Source organism: Hemitrygon akajei, chromosome 7 (genome assembly GCF_048418815.1).
Source record: "Hemitrygon akajei chromosome 7, sHemAka1.3, whole genome shotgun sequence".
In the NCBI taxonomy this organism is placed as follows: domain Eukaryota; kingdom Metazoa; phylum Chordata; class Chondrichthyes; order Myliobatiformes; family Dasyatidae; genus Hemitrygon; species Hemitrygon akajei.
The window spans coordinates 77218955-77240990 of NC_133130.1; the positions used below are offsets into that span (position 1 = coordinate 77218955).

The following is a 22036-nucleotide window of genomic DNA, read 5'->3' on the forward strand; positions in this document are numbered from 1 at the left end:
CTGCCAATGCATAGCCTCGTGTAATGGCAACAGCAAACCTCATGTAATGCCTCCTCACTGGTGACACAAGGAAACTGAACTCCTTTCAGACTCAGGCTGAACTACAGAAGATGGAGAGGAGGTCTGGTGCCTATACACGTAGCACGCAGGCCCACCTGTGTGTGGGTGCGCCTGGTGCTCATGAACCAGATCCCCAGCTATGAGTAAGTTGCACTACTGCCTTGTGGGCAGCCTCAGGAGTGACAAAAGCTATGGGAGTAAACCCAGACAGAAAACTTGAGTGGAGTCCCTAACCCGGCTGCACATCATTGAATATCCTTGCAGCAGCTCCCGCTGCCACTGCAAGCTAGTGCCAAACATACTGCTTTATAAGCTTTCCTTTGGAAAACACTGGCGAGGCTGAGAGGGAGATTTTGAGGACTGGGCACCTCAGGACCTCCATACCTTCTGCCCAGGCTTGTAATGATCTGTAATGGAGTATCTGATAAGACACTGAAAACCTGTGTCATCCAACTGGCGGGAGTATTCAAAGACATTTTCAACCTCTCAAGTTTCCACCTGCTTCAAAAAGGCAACAATTATACCAGTGCTTAAGAAGAGTAATGTGAGCTGGCTTAATGGCTATTGTCCTGTGGCACTCATATCAACAATGATGAAATGCTTTGAGAGGTTTGTCATGACTAGACTGAACTCTTGCCTCAGCAAGAATCTGGACCTACTGCAGTTTACCTATCACCACAATAGATGCAATCTCATTGGCTCTTCACACAGAATTGGATCACCTGGAAAACACAGACACCTTTGTCAGGATGCTGTTTGTTGACTGTAGCTCAGTGTTTAACACCATCATTCCTGCAATCCTGATTGATAAGTTATAGAACCTGGGCCTCTGTACCTCCCTCTGCAATTGGATCCCTGACTTCCTAACCGGAAGACCACAATCTGTGTGGATTAGTGATAATATCTCCTCCTTGCTGATGATCAACACTGATGCACTGGTGCGTGCTTAGCCCATTGCTGTACTTTCTCTATATCCATGACTGTGTGGCTAGTTGTACCTCAAATACCATCTATAAATTTGCTGATTATACAACCATTGTTGGTAGAATATCAGATGGAGATGAGAGGGCGTACAGGAGTGAGATACACCAGTTAGTTGAATGGTGTCACAGCAACAACCTTGTACTCAACGTCAGTAAGGCGAAAGAACTGATTGTGGAGTTCAGGACGGGTAAGCTGAGGAAACACGAACCAATCCTCATAGAGCGATCACAAGTAGAGAAAGTGATGGTGAGCTCAAGTTCCTGGGTGTCAAGGATCTAACCTAGTCCCCACATACTGATGCAGCTATAAAGAAGGTCAAGACAGTGCTATATTTCATTAGGAGTCTGAGGAGATTTGGTTTGTTAACTAGAACACTCGCATGTACTGTGGAGGGCATTCCGATAGGCTACATCACCATCTGGTACTGGGTGGGGGTTGGTGCAGGGGTGATACTGTACAGGACTGAAAGAAGCTACAGAACGTCATGAAAGTTCCATCTTGAGTACAGCCTCCGTAATAACCAAGACATTTTTAAGGAGGGGTGTCTCGGAAAGGCGACATCTATTATTAAGGACCCCCATCACCCAGGACATGCCCTCTTCTCATTGTTACCATCAGGAAGGAGGTACAGAAACTTGAAGGCACATACTCTGCTTCTTTTCCTCTGCCATACAATTCCTAAATGGATATTGAACCCATGAACACTACTTCACTTTTTTTAAAAAATATGTATTTCTGTTTTTGCACTATTTTCAATCTATTCAATATACAATATTTAATTTTTCAATATGTAATTGATTTACTTCTTTATGTTTTTCTTTCTATATTATCATGTATTGCATTTAACTGCTGCTGCTAAGTTAACAAATTTCATGACACAGCCAGTGATAATAAACCTGGTTTTGATTATGAATTCATTGAATGCAGGTGATAATCCAATTACCTGCATCAACAAATTGGGTGAGTTGGTGAGATAATATTCAGTATTGCACTTAAGGAAATTAGTGTAGTATTTACAAAGGGGATGAATACTTTTTCAGCCTCACAATTTTGGTTTTTTAGTAAATTGTTGACCAGTTTTGGAATTTTTCTTTTGATTTCACGTGATGCACAGTGTTTGTAGATTAGCTCAAAAATCCTACTTAATTATATTTTAAATTTAGACAATGAGACAGTAACATGTGAAATAGTTGTGGGGACTGAATACTTTTTCAAGGCACTGTATGTCTGTATTGCATAACAAAATGTGCACATGATTAGATATGTGTTCGAGGCAAAAATTGGGAGAACGTGAGAGGTTAAAAAATGGAAATCTTAGTTCCTGCAGTTGGCACAATATAACAGTTTTGATTCTGCTTTTTCTAATATTTTTTTCAACAGTCAACCATCAATGTGCCATAGCTCAGAAATGTACTTACAGTGTATTAGAAATGTAATAGATTCAGGGTTTTGCTTTATTGTTTAAACTTGATAGAAATGGCATGTTAGTTTCAATCACTTTCAGATACTTTCTTTTTAATTAAAGGAACAGATAAATGTATCTTTTCTTAATTGATCTATTTTGCTTTCACTGCTCCTCCCATGGCAGTTTATTCACTATAAAGGGACCCATTTGTCTAAGGTAGTAAAACTCTGTTTTCTATTTATTCATTGTGATGTCTGCATGAAATTAATTCACTAAAATTTTGCAAATTCCTCTCTTTACACTGTCAAATGTAATGATTTGGATGTAAAATGTACTGAGTTTGATGTAAAATATATCTGTTTTTATGCAAACAGCACCAGAACATCAATTGGTGTGTATTGTCCATCATTATATAATATAGTTTTTATTTGTCTTGTAAAGAAACTTTCCAGGATGTTTTACAAGAAAAGGGCAGATACTTAGGAGAAAATCAATGAATGAAGAAAATGAAATACAATATTTTATAACAACGTTTTTGAGGTATTTGAATGACTAGGGTGGAGCGGTCCTTGATTATGTTAGCTGCTTCCTTGAGGCCATGGGAATTATAGACAGAGCCAGTAGAGAGGAAATTGGTTTGCATGATGTATTAGGCTGCTTTCCTATATCTCTGCAATTTCTTGCTTTCTTGAGCAGAGCAGTTGCTGTCCCTGATGACTCTTAACAATTCCTAAAGATGCATTCAGTTGTAGCTTTCAATGATGCATCTATAAGAATTGGCAAGTCTCATCAGGGACATGTCAAATCTCCTTTGCCTTTTCAGGAAGTAGAGGTGTTGATGTGCTTTTTCGGCCATTATATCCACCACGTCAAATTGTTGGTGATATTTACACCTTGGAGCTTGAAGCTCACAACAGTCTCCACTTCAGCACCATTGATACAGATGGTTGTGTACTCTACCCTACTTCCTGAAGTCAAAGACAGGCTGCTTCATTTTTTTGACATTGAGGGAAATGCTCTTGTCTTGACAATGTGCTATAGATTCTATATTGTCTCCTGTACCGTGGTGTGCAGCTGTTAGAGAGATGCGACCAACTGTAGTGACGTCTGAAAACATAAATGGGGAGAAAAGTGGAATTTGGTCACAGTGTATATAGTAGGGGCTGAGGGCACAGCATTATGAAACACCTGTATTGAGGGTCATCATGGAGATGGCTTTTGCTGATTCTGTCCTGCCTTTCGGGAAGTCAAGGATGAGTACAAGAGGAGGTGCAGAGTCTTGGGTCTAGGAATTTGGAGCTGATGATGTTTTCTGATAACCAAAACCTTTCAGAAGTGCTTCGCATTGTGAGCATAAAGTAGTCCAAGAACTATGGGCACCACAGCATGTGGGTTGTCAGGTTTTATGTAGGGCACAGCATTAAACTGAAGCAAATTAGACCATAATCAGTCCAGCAGTTATCAGTACCTGTAGTGGCACAGATGATGTAAACTTTGTTGTGGTCTCTCACTTGGACATTTATGTAATCTGACAGGTGCCAGGATCTGGACTGCAGGTATTGCCATCAAGTCTAGTGCTCATCTCCAATTGTGTCTGCACTGATCAGATGATGGTAAATGGAACCAAGTAGGCAGATTCTGGCTGCTCTTGTATCTAAGGAGGTTGGAATGTGGATGTGTACGGTATTCATGTTATGTTAAGCTGAAACAAGGATAACCACAAGCAACAGTACAGAAATAAAAGGAAGTGTTCAGGATATTGAGGTTATGAATTCTGAAGTTAAACTCAGTGAGTTTGTGATTCAATTTCAGGCACATGCCAGGGGTAAACTACAAAGTTCACTGTTAAGAATTAAAATTTTTGGCTAGGACTGAAGGCAATAGCTCTACTTTCCCAATATTTAGATCTCCAAATTTTCAGGTCATCCTGAACTGGATGTGAAAGAAACAGACAGTAAAAATTAATAGATAATAGGAAATCTCCAGAGAGGTGACGGTACAGGAGAGCTTCATGTGATAAAATTGTTGTTTATGACTTAATGATAGAGGAAAAGAAACGCATTGACTCATGTGCACTGATGTGAAATGGATACCACAACTGAAAATTTCAGTAGGTCGCACATTTTCTACTAAAAAAAGAAATGTGTTTAGATTTAACTTTATTTTAGTCAGCAGGAATTTAACAGGATGTAAAGAAAATGTTATACATCATTTAGATGTTACATCATTTAAACATAATACAGTGGATTCTGGTTATTGGGACACATCAGGACCAGTACATTTTGGGCCAATTAAGCGGCTGCCCCAATTAGCCAAAGTTTCATGGAAATAGTTAAAAAGGTGTAAAAAAAAAAGGCAAATAACTGAGTAACAAATTCTGTATTTAAATGAAATACAGAACAAATTAGAACACTCTATACTACTACAGTACTATAAAACTGTATTAGTTCATGGTAGTTAGCACAAAGGAATTCGTTCAGTGTACACTGACGTATTCTTTTGATTAACTATAAATGAGCAAAATCAGTGCAGATAATGGACTGACTTCATACAGTGCTTTGATGATTGTATCCTCCAAATCTTCATTTTCATTGTTACATTCAAGATTCTCAATACCTTCAAATTCTTCATACTTGTTGAAGTAATGAAATAGTTTCATTTTCACTGCTAGCTATTTCTTGCATCTGCAAGTCTGAATGCTTGAAACTGTAGTGAGCAAAACAGTTTTGAATTATCTTACTGATTATTACTCACTAACTATCATGACATATATAGTTTTTTGAATACAAACACATTCAAGTGATGCTATTTAAAAACCATCTGCTTTAAGCACGCTGTACTGTACTGTCCAAAGGCCACACTATGTACACATAACTGACACTAGTTCAGCAACTGTCTCCTGCCCCAATTAAGTGGCATAGTGTCCCAATTAAATAAAGGGAATCCTGGCTATTTCCTCGAATTTTATTTCTTGTTCTTTAAGAGTTGTCCCAAATAAATGGTCCAATTAACCCGAATCTACTATATTTTGTTTTTGTTAATCCATTTTGTGAACATGTATGTATTTAAAAAGTTGGATAACTGCTTAACATTTATGATTGTTGTTTTACTAGACTTGAGTTTGAGAGACAACAGCGAGAAGAACTGGAAAAACTGGAAAGCAAGAGGTATGGATAGAGTAAAATAGAACTTTTATTATTTTTGAGGCTAGCACAGTTGTAGTTAAACTAAAATCAATCATATTTTAGTTTCTGTATCATCTGTTCTTACAAATCCCTACAAATATTTTATAATTTGTTGCTTAGTTATCTTGGGTTTTGTAATTTTTGGATGTTACAGTATTAAAATTGGAAACTTGGGGTTTTTTAAAAACGTGTTTGCATGTTATTTTTAAATGCTTATCACTTCATTTGGCATAATTTTGCCTACTCTACTTCAAAGTAAATTTTAATTGAATGTTTTTTTGTTTCAAAATCTATTTTTCTATTAATCTTCAATGCTTGTTTTTTTTTATTTTTTTTAATTTTTTAATTAGTTTTTCAAAACATTTTACAAAATTAAAAACCCCAAATCCCAGTGGGGAGCATTAATACAGTGCAAGATTACACATACAATAACAATATGCTACAAACGAAGAGAATTTAACAAAAAAGCACCTAAATTAAAGACAAGTGAGCTTAGTGTCCTCCCCAATCCCCACAACACAAGAAAAAAACAACAACAACTCCAGACCAACCACCACACAATATAGAGAGTATAAGTCAGGACAGTCAAACTCCCAGACTGTGAATACACTTAGTAACAGAGGATAATAATGCCTACTACCAGAAAAAAAAGGGAGCTGAAAGCAAGGGACCGAAAAGAAGAAAAAAAAAGAAAAAACACCCTAGTCAAGAGGAAGGTTATGAAAGTACTCGATAAAAGGTCCCCAGACCTTATGAAACTTTAGATCCGAATTAAGAACTGAATAATGAATTTTTTCGAGGTCCAAGCAGGCCATAATGTCGTTAAGCCATTGCGCATGAGTGGGCGGGGCAACATCTCTCCATCTGAGGAGGATCAAGCGTCTCGCCAGGAGAGAGGCAAAGGATAGTATTCGGCATTTGGTCGGACCCAGACATAAATCTGTCTTGCCCCAAAAACCGAACAGAGCAATTAAGGGGTTAGGTTCTAGGTGCTGATTCAGAATACCTGATAATGTAGTGAAGACATCTTTCCAGAATTTCTCCAAGCTAGGACAGAACCAGTACATGTGGATGAGAGAGGCCACGCCCCTCTTGCATTTAATGCTTGTTTATAAAGATATGTCAGAATATTGAACTATTTTGTTAGAAACTAAACTTCTAGTCTGGAGACCATTTTGGTCGATTTTGTTTGTTGTCATGGGTGATATTAGGATCACTATAATGTCTGTCATCTTATGATTGTGGCTTACTAAAGTGCTTTAAAGTCATTGTATTGTTCATGACTGGTATATATAGTATCAAATTTATATTTTATATTTGATAATATTACCCTCACTTGAATATTTTGTAGGCTTATTATATTCTTCAAAATTTACTAATTCAGAATCTCAGCAATCTTTTTTTTTCCTGATTTCTACCAAGATACTTAATCAGCAAATGTGATGGAGCTTTTGATTTGATGATAGTACAAAAGAAAATGTAATTAGATGAATTGCAATGAAGTTCCGTGAGAACCCATGTGCTATTTTGGATATTTATATAAAGGCCTAGATCATTGTTCAAGTATAAATCAAACAATAGATATTTGAATTACTCAGCAGATCAATCTGAATTTTTGTCAGATTCTGAAATTAAAATACAAGGCTTACTGAAGCTTTAAATGTAAGATTCGGCAATTACTGTTTCATTGTTTTAAATAATTGTGCTTTATGTCTGTGCATAGGCGACTAATTGAAGAAATGGAAGAAAAACAGCAAACAGAAAAATCAGAACTAGAAAGGTTGCAGCAAGAGGTGGAGTCACAACGCAAAGAGACTGAAATCGTGAAGCTTCGCATCAGAAAACAGGAAGAAAGTCTGAAACGCAGAAATTTAGACATTGAAAGTAGACTTAAAGATTTGATTGCTGAAAAGGAAAAATTTGAAGAAGAACGGCAAAGAGAACAACTGGAAATTGAACTGCAAAAGCAAAAACAAGAAGAGGAAATTTATATACGGGTTCAAAAAGAATTACAGAAATTACAGGAACTCCATGAGCAAGAGAAAGCAGGTAAACTGGAAATTCTCCGAGAACTGGAGAAGCTTAAAAAAGAAAAGGATGAACATAGCCTGAAACTGGAACTGGCAAAGAGAAGGCTTGAAGAAGAAGCAAAAGATCAACAGTCACTTGTTACACGACTGGGAGAACAGCTCAGAGAAAAACAGGAAACTATCCAACTGCTCAAACAAGATGATGTGCAAAGCATTGATGAAGAAAAAAACATCCTGGAAGAAATTAGAGAAGTTTTTCTTAAAGCTAAGGAAGCTAGGCCTACTGAAAGTGAAGAGCCTGAAGATGTTCAAAGAGCAAAGCAAAGATATTTGGATCTGAAGAAAATACAGCTGGAAAAATTCACAGCATTGGAAGAAGATGCCTTTTGTCAAAAAGAGTTTCTAGAAAAGGAAATTATGATGGAGCGTGAAGTTCTTGACCAGCTAAGGCATATGCAGCAAGACTCTGTAAAAGTTCTTCATAAAGCTGGTGCAAGTAATGCTTTAGATTCAGGCGAAATGATTGGAGCATTAGAAAAAGAAAAAGAGGTCGAGCAAAGGTTGCTGAACAAAGAACGACAACTTGATTATTTGATGGAAAACCATTTGCCTTCACTGACGGAAGAAAAGCAGAGAGCTGCAGATATCCTTGACCAAGGTCTCCCTAGTTTGGATGTTGTACTTTACCAGACAGAGAAGGAAATCGAAGAAAAGAGGGAGCAATTAGCACAGTACAGAGCTAGCACAGATCAGCTGCAGCAACTCCAGCAAACTTACGAATTTACTGCTAATATAGCTCGACAAGAGGAAAAGGTTCGAATGAAAGAGAAAGAGATAATTGAATCACGAGAAAAACAACAGAGGGAGGCACTAGAGCAAGCTGTAGCCAAGTTAGAGAGGAGACATTCTGCTCTTCAACGTCATTCAGCCATTGAACTTGAGATTGAAGAACAGAAGCAAAAACTAGCAACATTAAATAGCTGTGAAGAAACAGATCTTCGCAATAGTCTGGAGGCAGAACAGAAAGCACTGGAACAAGACCGAGAAAGGTGAAATGCCTTTAAATAAATTCTGAAAATACAGTTTTCAAATAATATGTAGTTAAAAAATTGTGAGTTTACTACTTTCAAAATAGCAGGATCAAATGAACATTTTGTCACTCATCAGTTAATCAGCTCATGGATTACTAATTGCTCAGTAAGTCATATTAAAAGGTATCTGCTTATGAGCACAAGATGAAGAAATGAACTGTATTCCAATCTGGGTCCTGTGGGTAAATAAGCTGCTGACAAGTTTTGTCAAGGTCTGTAAGAGGAGTTATTATATTGATATAAAGATGGATTTTGTCTTTGCTAAATCAATATAGGAAGATGTTGACAACTCTTAGATAAATACTGGTATCATGCATGCTCAAAATTTATCTCTCAGATGAAGAAAGAAATCAAAAATCTTAGCATGTGTTCTATGTAAATAGGTATTTAGTTCTAAAGTTTGAAAAGATTGGTCTCAATTTTGACAATAATTATTTTTTTCATGATAATATAATGCCAATTGTATCTTAGGAGACCACATAGAAAATGCTGCAACAAGCCTACTTTGACATATTAAAGAATATCCAACTGGAATGATTTTTTTGTTTTCAACATTCTGATAAAGCTGTTCTCAAGCTTGAGTGGATGTTGGGAATCAGTGCATGGCTGATTTGTGCATTTGTATTGTTTTGTATAGATTATCCATTTTGAACACCATCTGCGGCATTAAATAATTATTGGTTGCTTTTGGCATGGTCAACCACAGAATAAATATTACCAACCACTCTAAATAAAATATAATTGTGGGATTTTGATAGGGAGAATCCTTATTTCAAATACAAATGCTAAAATGTTCTCTTTTTAGATAAAGTGGACTGATGAACAGTTCCTCAGGACTCTGGGTAAAGAAAATAACTTCCATTTTTTTAAATATATAAAACTATCCATCAACCCCACAGTATTAATTTAAAATTTATCTGTTTCAGGAACGCCTTATTACTCTTAATAAGCAGGTTCTTCCCACTCCTTGGATCTGATTGTTTGACTTGCCACTGTCTGGTTCCCAGGATTGTTTTCACAGTGTAGGTGTTGTCCTTGGAGCTGATCCAGCTCCTCTCAGTGCCAACACTTGACACAAAGGAAAGGGTTTATGTCAATACCTGTGGGGCACTTTTGGAAGTCACCCGTTTAATCATGTAGACATGACAGGTTAAAGCTCCTTTTGGGCTTTCAATCTATATAGCAAGGGTTTTGTTTGGCCTAACAACAACAAATACACTTCTTGAACTGACAAATATATAGCCATCATATCCTGGTCAAAATGAACAAGTTTTCTTACTCAGTAAAATATTATTTGTTCATCATCCATTTGTTAGTAATGTTTTTTATCAGCAATCCAAGTTTAATTTTTGATAGAGCTTCACTGGCCCTGCCCGCCCCAACTTAAATCATTTACCATTGGTTATAATGGATATATAAATTTCAATTAGTAATGCATTGATCTAACTTGTAGTTTAAAATCCAAACAAACTGTTCATCTCAATGCTGTGAGTCTACTACTAATGACTTTTGACATGTGGCTGTTTGGCAATGAAAGAAACTATTTGATCAGGGTCATCTGAACTACTGCAGCTTATACAATTCCCTCTGTGCTTAAAACTTGTATCCCAAACAGTCTGTGGTTTGGTTCTGATTTTTGATTTACCAGTATGATACAATATTGAATTTAATATTGCAGAAGATATGAATAATAATACTTAAAGCAAACAGTTCAGGTAGAATCTGAATCTCACATACAAACCGTCCTTTAGGCTTTACCAATTAAACTGGTAATCTTAAAAAGCACTAAGGATCTGAATTGAGATTGGACAAGCTATTTTCAACAAGAGGCTGGATACTTTACTTGATATTCATTCATTAGATCTGTAAGTTCTTTCCCGGGCAAGGTTAGTAGTGATGTGTCGTGTCCTCAGTCTTGACTCAATTCAGGCCTAATTGCTGTAATTGAGAGGCATTCTCATCATTCATTACCCCTCATCTATTCTTGATTTCCAAGTCAAATTCACTTCAGTGCTGATCATATTGTTGATATCATTCTGTCTCTATCTAGCTGTTTTTTTTATTCTCTTAAACCGTTTTAATGATTGTGTCTTGTATGTACAGTTAATGAGATCTTCTTTTACTATAGGCTAGAACAAGAAATTCAACAGCTGAAGCAGAAACTTTGTGAAAATGATGTGGTTCTAAGGGTTTGTGGAACTCAGGAAGAGAAATCATCCCTTGCCAGTCCTGCAAGTCCTAAAAGATCTCCATTGGTTGTGACGCCAATAGCTGATGATAGGTTTGTTTTCAAGTGCTTACTTTAGCCATCTCATTTTTAATGCTAAATATAAATGAAATATTGATCTAAAATATGGTTGATACTGTAATATTACCATAGATATGTTGTTAAATATAGACCAAAAGTTGCATCGAATCCAAGGAAACGTGAGCATGTGGAGGCCATTTGGTCCCTGAGCCTTCACTGCCGTTCAGTAAGATTCAAACCGGTTTTGGCCTCTATTGCTCTTTCCTACCTCTTCTCCATAACCCCTTTAGAGACCACCTGCCTTGGTCATCAATGATTCAGCTATCATAGTTCTCTAGGATAGAGAACTCTGAAGATTTACAACTTTCAGATTTAATTTCTCATCAGTCATTAAGTTATATGGCCTTGAAACAGGCCCTTGGCCCTGTTGACCAAGTGCCTATATGAGATAGTCCCAATGTCTATTTTTGGCCATATCCCCTTAATTTTCATATATCTGCCTAAGTATCTTTTCAACTTTGTAATTGGACCCATTGCATATACCCACCACCTTCTGTGTTAAAAGACGTACCTTTCAAGTCTCCTTTAAGCCTTTTCCCTCTCATCTTAAACTGAAGCCCACTAGTTTGAGACTCACTCTGAGGTTGGGGAAGGGGAGTGGTTAAAGATTTGTGACTATTTATCTGTACCTGTCATGTTTTTGTAAAACACTATGATCATCCTTCAACTTAGGTTTTAAGAGAAAAAAGCCTGTCTTAACTGGGTTGATCTCTTATTTTATAAATGTTCTTCTTATCTCCACATGGCAAAACATCTTCTCAGCTTCTAACAGTTTGTTGGAAAAACTCAGTTGGTCAAGTAGCATCTCTGGAAGGAAAGCAATAGTTGACATTTTGGGTTGAAACCCTGCACCAGGACCCAAAACGATGAAAATTCTTTACTTCCCACAGATGTCGTTCGACCTGCCAAGTTCCTTCAGCAGAATATTTGTTGTTGCAGATTCCAGCATCTGCAGTCTCTTATTTTTCTCAGCATTTAAGGTGCTCAGCATCATGTCTCACTCTTCTAAACATTTTATGAATATAGGCCCAAGCTACTAAACCTTACTTGGAATATTGCCATAGGAAGATGTGGAAGCTTTAGAGAGATTGCTGAGATTTATCAAAATGCTGCACAGACTTGAGCACGTGTTATGAAGAAGGTTGAACGACCTAGGGCTTTTCTCTTTGGAAAGAAGGAAGATGAAAGGAGACTTCTTGGAGGTGCACAAGATGATAAGAGGTATAGATAGACTGGATATCCAAAGATTTTTTTCCAAAGCAAAAATGGCTAATACAAGGGGGCATAATTTTAGGTAATTGGAGGAAGTCAGATTTAAGTTCTTTACACTGAAAGTGGTGGGTGTGTGGAACACCCTTCCAGGCACGGTGATAGAGGTAGATACATTAGGTGCATTTAAGAAATTTGGATAGACAAATGGATGTTAGTAAAGTGGAGGGTTATACTGTATAGGAGTGAAGGATTAGATTGATCTTAGAGTAAAATTGAACATAGAAACACAGAAAAACTACGGCATAATGCAGGCCCTTTGGCCCACAAAACTGTGCCAAACATGTTCTTACCTTAGAAGTTACTTAGAATTACCCATAGCCCTCTATTTTTCTGAGCTCCATGTATCTGTCCAGGAGTCTCTTAAAAGACTCTTATCATATCTGCAGTAGGTTAAAAGGTTGGCACAACATCATCAGCTGAAGGACTTGTACTTGTTCTATGTTCTTATAAGCTCAATATCACAAAAGTGATTGCTGAATTGCCTCAGTACAAGTGTATACCTCAAAGTAGGGGATCAAACTGTACGCACTTCTTGAAATATTGGTCTCACCAAAGACCTACAAAAAGACTTTGCTATCTTTCTTAAAATATAATGCCCTTTGCAATTCATTTGCCTTCCTAATTAATTGCTGCTCATGCTGTCAGAAGCCTTTTAAATTGTTTTGAAAGGTGTGTGATAGCTGAAGAAATTTAAAGACAGTTTAAATAGATGGATCTGTTGTTAAAATAAAACAAAAAAGCTCCATTTGTCATAAAAAAAAGATTACAGATTGAGAAATTAAAGCATGGAAACTTATTTATACTAGACTATATCTACCCCAGTTAATATTGTTTAGGGAGGGAAATCTACAATTCTTATCCCATATATCTGAGTATGACTTCAATCCCGAATCAATAGAATATCACTGTTGATCCTTGTTGATCCCAAGGTTCTTCAGAAGTCAAGAATGAGGCATAAATCTTGGTGGTTGTGGCTGTTTTTATTAAGTATTACAAGAACAAAGAATGAACAAAGGAAATAAAATGTGTTTGTCTCTTATTCAGACTGGAGATGACATTCTAGTAATAACATTAGCCTATAAAATAACCAAATTCAAGAGGCATGTCATCTACTGCAGAAAAAACTGAGAAGCTTCTGGAAAAGACAGAATCAGCTGTACTACAATTATTAGAAAATGTACTGAACATTTATATGTATATAGGTGATTATATTAAAATTATAAACAAACACAAGAAAGTTAAACTACAAGGAAAATGAAAAAAAAACCCATAATTTTACACCCTCATCCAACGCCACTAAATTGTCTAAAATTAACATAGAAAAGAGATCAGATTGGGTGCTTTTATAAATGGCCTGGACAAGTTCTTGTGCATTCATGAAACTGGCCTACTTCATAAGCAAATAAGCATAAACAACGGTGCACCAATTTTTTCATGTGCCTTTCTGTTAAAAAAAAAATTACACTGGCTCTTTAAATAAAGCATCCTCTCCAATCCACTTAATTGTACCGATCATTTGTTTATTGGTTTTTTAACTGCGTTAGTGTACCACCTTCATAAGCTGGTATTATAACTTCTTTCTTTCACCTAGGAGTTTTGAAATTGCTGTTAATTCTGTTAATTTTTAAGAACAAAATAAATGACATTTTCTGTTTTGCAAAATTTTATTTTGTACTTTGCAGCAGCGGAAGTTGATCTCTTAACAATTGTAATTATTGTGCTTTCAATTTCATCCCATTTTTTCATGCCACAATTATTCATAGCTTGAAACTTCAAACATATATAATGTCATTTCTTTTGTCTTTTTCAGACTAAATGCATATATTGAAGAAGAAGTTCAGCGGCGACTAGCAGAAAAAGCAAAATTACAAAACGATCATGAAATAACTGATGCGGCTGACCTCTCCCTTTCAATGGAGCAGGTCCGTATGTTGGTCTCAACTTAAAGCTAACTTTTGCAATTTTTAGCATATTCAGTATGGAGTTTTAAAATACTGCTTCCTTTCATGACAGTAGAAATAAGACTGGCAATTCCAAATAAGAATCTGGTTTATTATCACTGTCTTATATAATGTGAAATAGTGCAAGAAGAGGAATCATGAAGTTGTTTTCATAGACCAATCAAAAACCTGATGATGGATGGGGAGAAGCTGCTTCTGAATTATTGAGTGTGGGTCTTCCGGCTCCTCTACCTCCTTCCTGATGGTAGTAACAAGAAAAGGACACACCCAGATGATGAGGGTCCTTAGTGATGGATGACACCTTCTTGAGACATCGCCTCTTGAAGCTGTCCTCAGTGGTGGGGAGGGTTGTACCCATGATAGAGTTGACTGAGTCTACAACCCGCTGCAGCCTCTTGCGATCCTGTGCATCAGAGGATCTTTTCCTGGGAGTAATGCAACCAGTCAGACTGGTCTCCACTGCAAATCTTTGGAATTTGTAAGTCTCTGGTGACATACCAAATCTCAAACTCCTAACAAAGTTGAACTGCTGAAGTGTATTCTTTGTGATTGCATCAATGTGTTGGACATCCAAGGTGTTAAACCTAGGAATTTAAAGCTCCTTGTCCTTTCCACTGCTGATCTCGCAATTTGGACTGGTGCATGATCTCCTAAATCCTCCTCCTAAGTTTGAGGAGATTTGGTGCTACCAAAGATTCTTACAAATTTCTGTGGATATATAGTGGAGAACATTTCATCACAGCCTGGTATGGAGCCTCCACTGTACAGAATCATAAGGGCTATAGAGGGTTATAAACTCAGCCGGCTTCATCACAGTTTACAACTCTCCCCATCATCAAGGACATCTTCAAGAGGCAATACCTCAAGAAGGTGGATTCTATCATTAAGGACTCTTGACATGCTTTCTTTCTACCATCAAGAAGGTGGTATAGGAACCTCTTCCCTGAGGTACAGGACTCAGCGACTCAGGGGACCTTCTTTCCCTCTGCCCAGTGATTTCGGAACCATGCATGAACACCAACTCATTATTTCCTTTTTTTTACAGTATTTATTTATTTTTTAATTTATAAAAAAATGTCTTCGTACTGTTTCACAAAGCAACTAATTTCACACTATATGTCAATGATAATAAATCTGATTCTGAAGTCCACAATCAATTCCTTAGTCTTACTAAAATGTTAGGTACAAGGCTATTCATACAGTTAGATTTCTGCTTATGGAAAATAATGGCATCCCTGGTCATGCATCCAAATGTATCCCTAATTTCACATAGAATTGCCTTTTCACTCTTACAATGTATTTTTGTTTGTGGTACCTAGACTTGTAGGATTCTGCTTCAAAGGTTCAAACCATCTTTGCACTATTTAAAAACAATTCTATTACCTATGTGAGCCATTCTGGGATATCCCTCAACAAAAGTCACTGCAGAATGAAAACCATGTCTAGCATTGATGCTACATAAATTTCAAATAGAAACTTCGATATTCTAGTGGTGAGTTGCAATTAAAATAAGATTTTGGATCTATTTCAACGTAAAAGGAAGATTTATACATTGGCTTTAAAATTAAATTGGGGACTATATGCTACCCTGCGTAAGTATATTTGTACAAAATATCTTTTTAGTTAATTCATTGAATCAACAAACCAGAGTCAGTGTCCTTTCCATCAGCAACATATGCAGCCTTGAGACCCTAGTTACACTTAATTGGCTTCATTGAACAGGTCACAGTTCACTTGCCTGACACCAGACATCTGAAATCAGCACCGTTCTGAGCTCTATCACTGAAAGAGATCAGCAGGCAGACAGGGAAAAAAAACAATCAAGAAAGTACACAAGGCCTCCTTGTTACAAAAAAATGTAATATCCTAGTGATTCTTGTGAATCCCTGTATTGTGTCTTACCAAGTGCACCGATCCGCAGCTGGGTGGCCTCAAGACACCAGGCAGACTGTAAACACAGAATGCATTTTGTATTTCCAGGGCTCAGTCATTGAGCCTGTGTTCATGTTCTTTCTCCTCTCTCTCAGCCACTTCCCATTTTTAAGTTATAATTAGTCAAGGTATGAAGGTGACTGCCTTTAAGGGAAGTATCCCTTTGATCATCGCGGTGTGACCAAGTGTCAGCTGCAACACTAGATTGCTATAAAGATCTTTTTAATAAAGCAAATGCTTTTTACATTTAAGTCAGGTTTTGGAGAAAAACATTCCTCCACTGTTGTATGAGGATCACAATCTGTTTTAAACTTTGAAATCAGCGCTTTTATAATATGCAAAGCTGTTTCAGCATTTTGACTTAAAGTAAATTAATTTTTGTACCAAAAATGTATAATATTCTTGCATACAAATTTATCCTCTTATGAATCCTCTTATTAGTTAATTGCTGTCAATTGGTGGTTAAAAGTATTGTAAATATCCTAACAGTTCACGTATTAAGGCACTCAATGTTCAAAGTAAATTTATAATCAAAGTTCATATGCATCACCACATACAACCCTGAGATTCAGTTTCTTGTAGGCATACTCAATAAATCCATTAACCATAATAGAATCAATGGAAGACTGTGCCCAACAGGGTAGACAGCCAGTGTGCAAAAGACAACAAGCTGTGCAAATACAAAAGGAGAAATAAAATTCCTTAATTGAAGATTGCATACAGTCAGTGATATTGAACATTTGGTTGACTGCTCCATGTGCTTCATTATTTCACTGTAAAATTATTTTGATTTGGACAAGTTGGAAGCTTAAAATTCATATATATGTTTGTTTATCATGAACTTTTTGTCCTTGTAACAAGCTTCATGAGCTGTGCCCCTAGGTTGGATTTTTAAATGAGACAGAAATCATTAGAGAGATAATGATATAGTTATTGAGCTGAGGCAATAATAGTGATCGAAGTTGTCAGTGGATGCAAGTCATACTTAGTAGTCTACAGATACTGTAAAATAAAATACAATGCAAGATAAAAATGAAACTAATGATAAATCTGGCTCTTTTTTCAGGAACATGGGAATCTTCAGAATAATATAAACCAGCGCAAGCTGAAATATGAGGTATTATTCATTTTTTATTGCAAATTTCTTTTCTATCAATGTAACAATTATATGCTACAATTTTAAGTGGAAAGTAGCTTTCAAGATTATATTAATTGAAATCCAGTAGTATAATTTACATTTTGATTTGCAGAAAATGGGGGTTAGGCAATTGACTGTGAAGAAGTCCGGAATAAATGGCAAATTCACTTCTTTAGATCATTTGTCGATGTTATCATCTGCTGTAAATTTGGAAAATACAAAAAGAAAGTAATTTGAAGGACAGCTAAAAGATTTTGAAGGCTGGCTTTAAAAAAACAGGTGTCTCGGACAATACCAAAGTAATATTTTTTTACACAAATCGCCTATTGGGATTGAATTGAATATTTAAAACTTACTTTATTGTATCAACATAGACCCTCATCTTCGATGCTTGCTTTGACGCTACTGGTTTGAGTCTAGGTTGGTCTATAGATTTAATAATTTTTTTTTATCATTATAAGCCACGCAGCAGAATCTTTTCAGGTGCTGTCAGTGTTGAATTCAAATTATGTGACTTGTTACACCGCTAATAATGGTAAGATTTTCCCTGGAAATTTAGACAGCCTTTAAGGGTATTATTGTACTGAAATCAAACATAAAAGTTAAATGTCTCAAATTGTATCAGGTATGTAAGCACTTGTATATAAATCCGATCATAATCTTCTACATTATCCTTCATTCCTCAACTCTTACTTCTAAAATCAATAGTATGCAATAATGCATAGTTCATTTCAAATGGAAATTTATTCATATTGTGTATTACAATGTTAAGCTTTGTTAATCAGTCAAATGGCTCAATGATTTTTGGAAAACAAAAATCCATGAGTCATCATTGTCAATTTAATTAAAACTTCATCTAAATTTTTCATCTTTGGTATTGGTATTGGTTTATTATTGTCACATGTATCAAAGTACAGTGAATGGCTTGTCTGGCATAGTGTTCATACAGATCAACTCATTATACAGTGCATTGAGGTAGTACAAGTAATGCAGAAGAAATTGTAACAGCTACTGAGAAAGTGCATAGCCATAGACAATAGGGTTCAAAGTCATAATGAGGTAGATTATGAGAGCAGAAGTCCATCTTATTGCACTAGGGAACCATTCAATAAGTCATATGACAGGAATGTTGAAGCTGTCCTTGAGCCCGGTGGTATGTACTTCTGCCCGACGAGAGAGGAGAATAGAGAATGTCCAGGGTGGGTGGCATTTTCAATTATGCTGACTTGCTTTACTGTCGCATCTCCTTGTTTTCTCTCCCCTCTTCTTTCCCCTCTTCTTTCCCCTCTTCTTTCCCCTCTTCTTTCCCCTCTTCCCTCCCCTCTTCCCTCCCCTCTTCCCTCCCCCCTTCCCCCCCTCTTCCCCCCCTCCCCCCCTCTTCCCCCCCTCTCCCCCCCCTCTTCCCCACCTCTTCCCCCCTCTTCCCCCCCCTCTTCCCCCCCCCCATAACTTCATGTCCTCTAATATTAGACATTTCAACCCTGGGAAAAAGATGCCAGCTATTTACTTATGCCTCTCATCGAAGAGGTATCCTCTTAGATTTTTCTGCTCAAGAGAAAATAACCCTGCTTTGTCCACTCTCTTTTTACAGCACAATCTAGGCAGCATCCTGATAAAACACTTCTGGTCACTCTTCAAAGCCTCCGCATCATTTCCTATAACGGGGCAACTAGAAATTAATCCAATATGGCAGATATATACGAAACAAAGTTTTATCATCTGCAACTTAACTTCCTTACTCTTACACTCAGTGTCTCAGCTAATAAAGGCATGCATACCATATACCGTCTTTAACACGCTATCTTTTTCCTAATTCTAATATAATTTATTAGAAAAAGTCCTGTACATTGAATTTCAAAAGCAAATAATTTCCCTCAGCTAGGCTTTGCTGAAAACATAAAATTGAAAATCTGTCTGTACCTTCAAGGAATAATGGTCTGAAAACATCTGAGAGAAATGAGAGCACATCTTGCATTGTCAGTCCAGGATAGAGCTAACAAGGGTTTTACTTTAATATAGTCAACTGCAGAGCTCGCAGAAGTTCATCATACAGGTTAGTAAATGAAAGTATCTACTCATAATTGCTAATATGCACATGTCTAATCATTAATAAAAGAACTACATTTCTTGAAGAATATTTAACTCGAGTAATCTTAAAATTAAAATTTTCCATTTAGAAAACATAGAAACCCTACAGCACAAAACAGGCCCTTCGACCCACAAAGTTGTGCTGAAGGTGTCCCTGCCTTAGAAATTACTAGGATTACCTATAGCCCTCTATTTTACTAAGCTCCATGTACCTATCCAAAAGTCTCTTAAAAGACCCTGTAGTTTCCGCCTCCACCACCAGTGCCGGCAGCCCATTCCACTTACTCACCACTCTCTTACCCCTGACATCTCCTCTGACATCTACTCCCCAGCACCTTAAACCTGTGTCCTCTTGTGGCATCCATTTAAACCCTGGGAAAAAGCCAGGGCTGAAATGGCTCTCATCATTTATCATTTATAATTTAAGTTGACTCCATAGTTCTAATGGCAATAATATAATTGTACATTATACATACATTATGTACATATAATGTACATTATTCAAATATACATTTGAAGTTCTGATGATGAGCAAATGAAGACTTAGATTTTGTGAAATCAAGTGAAGATATGACTAAGAGTTACCCAAATATTTTTGCCAGATTCAAACTTGGGCTACACAAACATTTCTAAAGAAACTCAACAGAATTAGCCACAAATGCTTTTACTGTGAGCATGTCAAAGCGTAGTTACCCTGTAATAGATAATTCAACTCCTGATGCTGCAAAGTTCTCCCATCATCTGCAGGGTGCAAAATTGGGAGTGTCAGGGAATACTGTCTATTTGTCTGGAATAAATGTAGTTTCCAGTTACGCATGCTAAACTGGACACTATTAGGACAAAGCAGCTCACTTGATTGGGACTCCATTTATCACCCTGACATTCATTCTGTCTATCATGGTGCACAGTGGCTGCATGTGTACCAACTACAAAATGTATTGTAGTATTCCTGTTGGCTGCTCCAAAAGTTCTCAAGCACACAACTTTGACCACCAAAGAGAGCAAATGAATTGAAGTACCATCACTTGCATGTTCAACTCCTAATTTCCTAGCCTGGAAATATATCACCAGTCCTTCATTATTAATGAGTCTAAAACCTGAGACTCCTTCAAAAGGAGTGTGATGAGCATGGTGGCAGCTCATCTGCATTTTTTCAGGTACCCAAGATGGGCAATAAATCCTGGCTTTATCGGTGACACTTTGATCCTGAAGAATGAATAAAAACACTTTTATTCCCCCCATCCTGTGTCCACCTTGCTTGATACAAAGGGTAGAACTCGTGAGGATCTTGATGTTTGTTGAATTATTGGAATCACCAGATATTTGCTAATGTTTTTCAGCTTGTTGTGCCATGCTCAAATGCAATTAGGCTGCCAAGAGCCATTGGCATTTGTGGAAAAATAACAGCAAGTGATAACCTAGCAGTGAAGCTCTGCTCGAGCTCTTAAATGAAAAGGAACTTGAAATAAATTACATACGCCATATATCAGCTGTGCGCGTGTAGTTGTCTGTCATTTTGTTCTGATTGGCAGGCATTTTGAAAAAATGCTACTATTTTCAAGCCTCTTGACATTTTTGTTTTTTGAAGTTTATAAGATTTGAGAGGTACACACAAGGAATATTCTTCACCCAGACTTCCTTTATCTTTCAGACACTTTTCCTTTTATTTCCTACAGTTGAATCTTAATGACTTTAATAAGCTGCGATAAGGTTTTGTAAAGCACTGAGAAGCATTTCTTTAATAAATCAGTAATACGTTTTGTATATTTAACAGTATTTCCTCTCCCTTCATATGCATGCTTTCAGTCTGCTTTGTGCTTCAATATTTTGCACAATCATACTTCCTCATTGATAATTCAAGATTTCTTGCAATCTTTTGCTTTAGCAGCTCCTCTTTGCTCGATCACTGGATATTAGTCCTAACAACCTAAAGGATCCTATTAAAATTAGTATACCCCGGTATGTCTTGCGTGGACAAGGGAAAGATGAGCACTATGAGTTTGAGGTGAAGGTGAGTGTTTGGCTTTGTTTCCTTTCCAATATAGATACGGAAATTATGGATCATTCATTTCTGAATTATAAAATCTCTGAGAAGAGTTTTTTCCCCCACACAGGAATTATAATTTCATCAGCCCAGGCTTAGGTATTCATTATTGCAATAATTTTATGCAGATCCTTTGGGACTGGGCTATCCATTCATATAAGTAGATTTTTAATTGAACTGCAAATTATATTAATGCAACCAACATTCAAAAAATCTAAAAGTGATTTTAAATTGATAGATAGCCTTGGCTGACAGATAAGCAATACCACTATAATTTTAATATAAATGACCTGATCTCTAAGGACTGAAATTTAATGTAAATCCAGTGAAATCAGAAATATGGAATCATATTTCCTTTTTTTTTAAAGAGAGGTTAGAGATTCTAACCTGATTAGAACTAATGGCAGGAAGAAAACAGAACGGCTCACAGGAATCAGGGGATTCGTGTAATACCATTTTTATAATGAAGTACCACCATGACACAAGTCAATCCCGATGAATCTGTAGCATGTCATAAGAGACATCAAGAGAAGTTATC

At 36.8% G+C, this 22036-nt stretch overlaps 1 protein-coding gene across 3 annotated transcripts in view; it reads left to right on the forward strand.

Moving 5' to 3' along the window:
- kif16ba (kinesin family member 16Ba) overlaps positions 1-22036 on the forward strand; it is a 163964-nt gene that overhangs the window by 91774 nt on the left and 50154 nt on the right. The window contains exons 18-24 of one of the 3 annotated variants that reach the window (XM_073051259.1): positions 2633-2665; positions 5563-5616; positions 7358-8713; positions 10884-11036; positions 14146-14257; positions 17295-17345; positions 21340-21465. In XM_073051259.1, the coding sequence (XP_072907360.1) occupies positions 2633-2665; positions 5563-5616; positions 7358-8713; positions 10884-11036; positions 14146-14257; positions 17295-17345; positions 21340-21465 (1885 nt within the window). The remainder of the gene's footprint in view (positions 1-2632; positions 2666-5562; positions 5617-7357; positions 8714-10883; positions 11037-14145; positions 14258-17294; positions 17346-21339; positions 21466-22036) is intronic. The other 2 variants (XM_073051260.1, XM_073051262.1) reach the window with 2 other exon arrangements.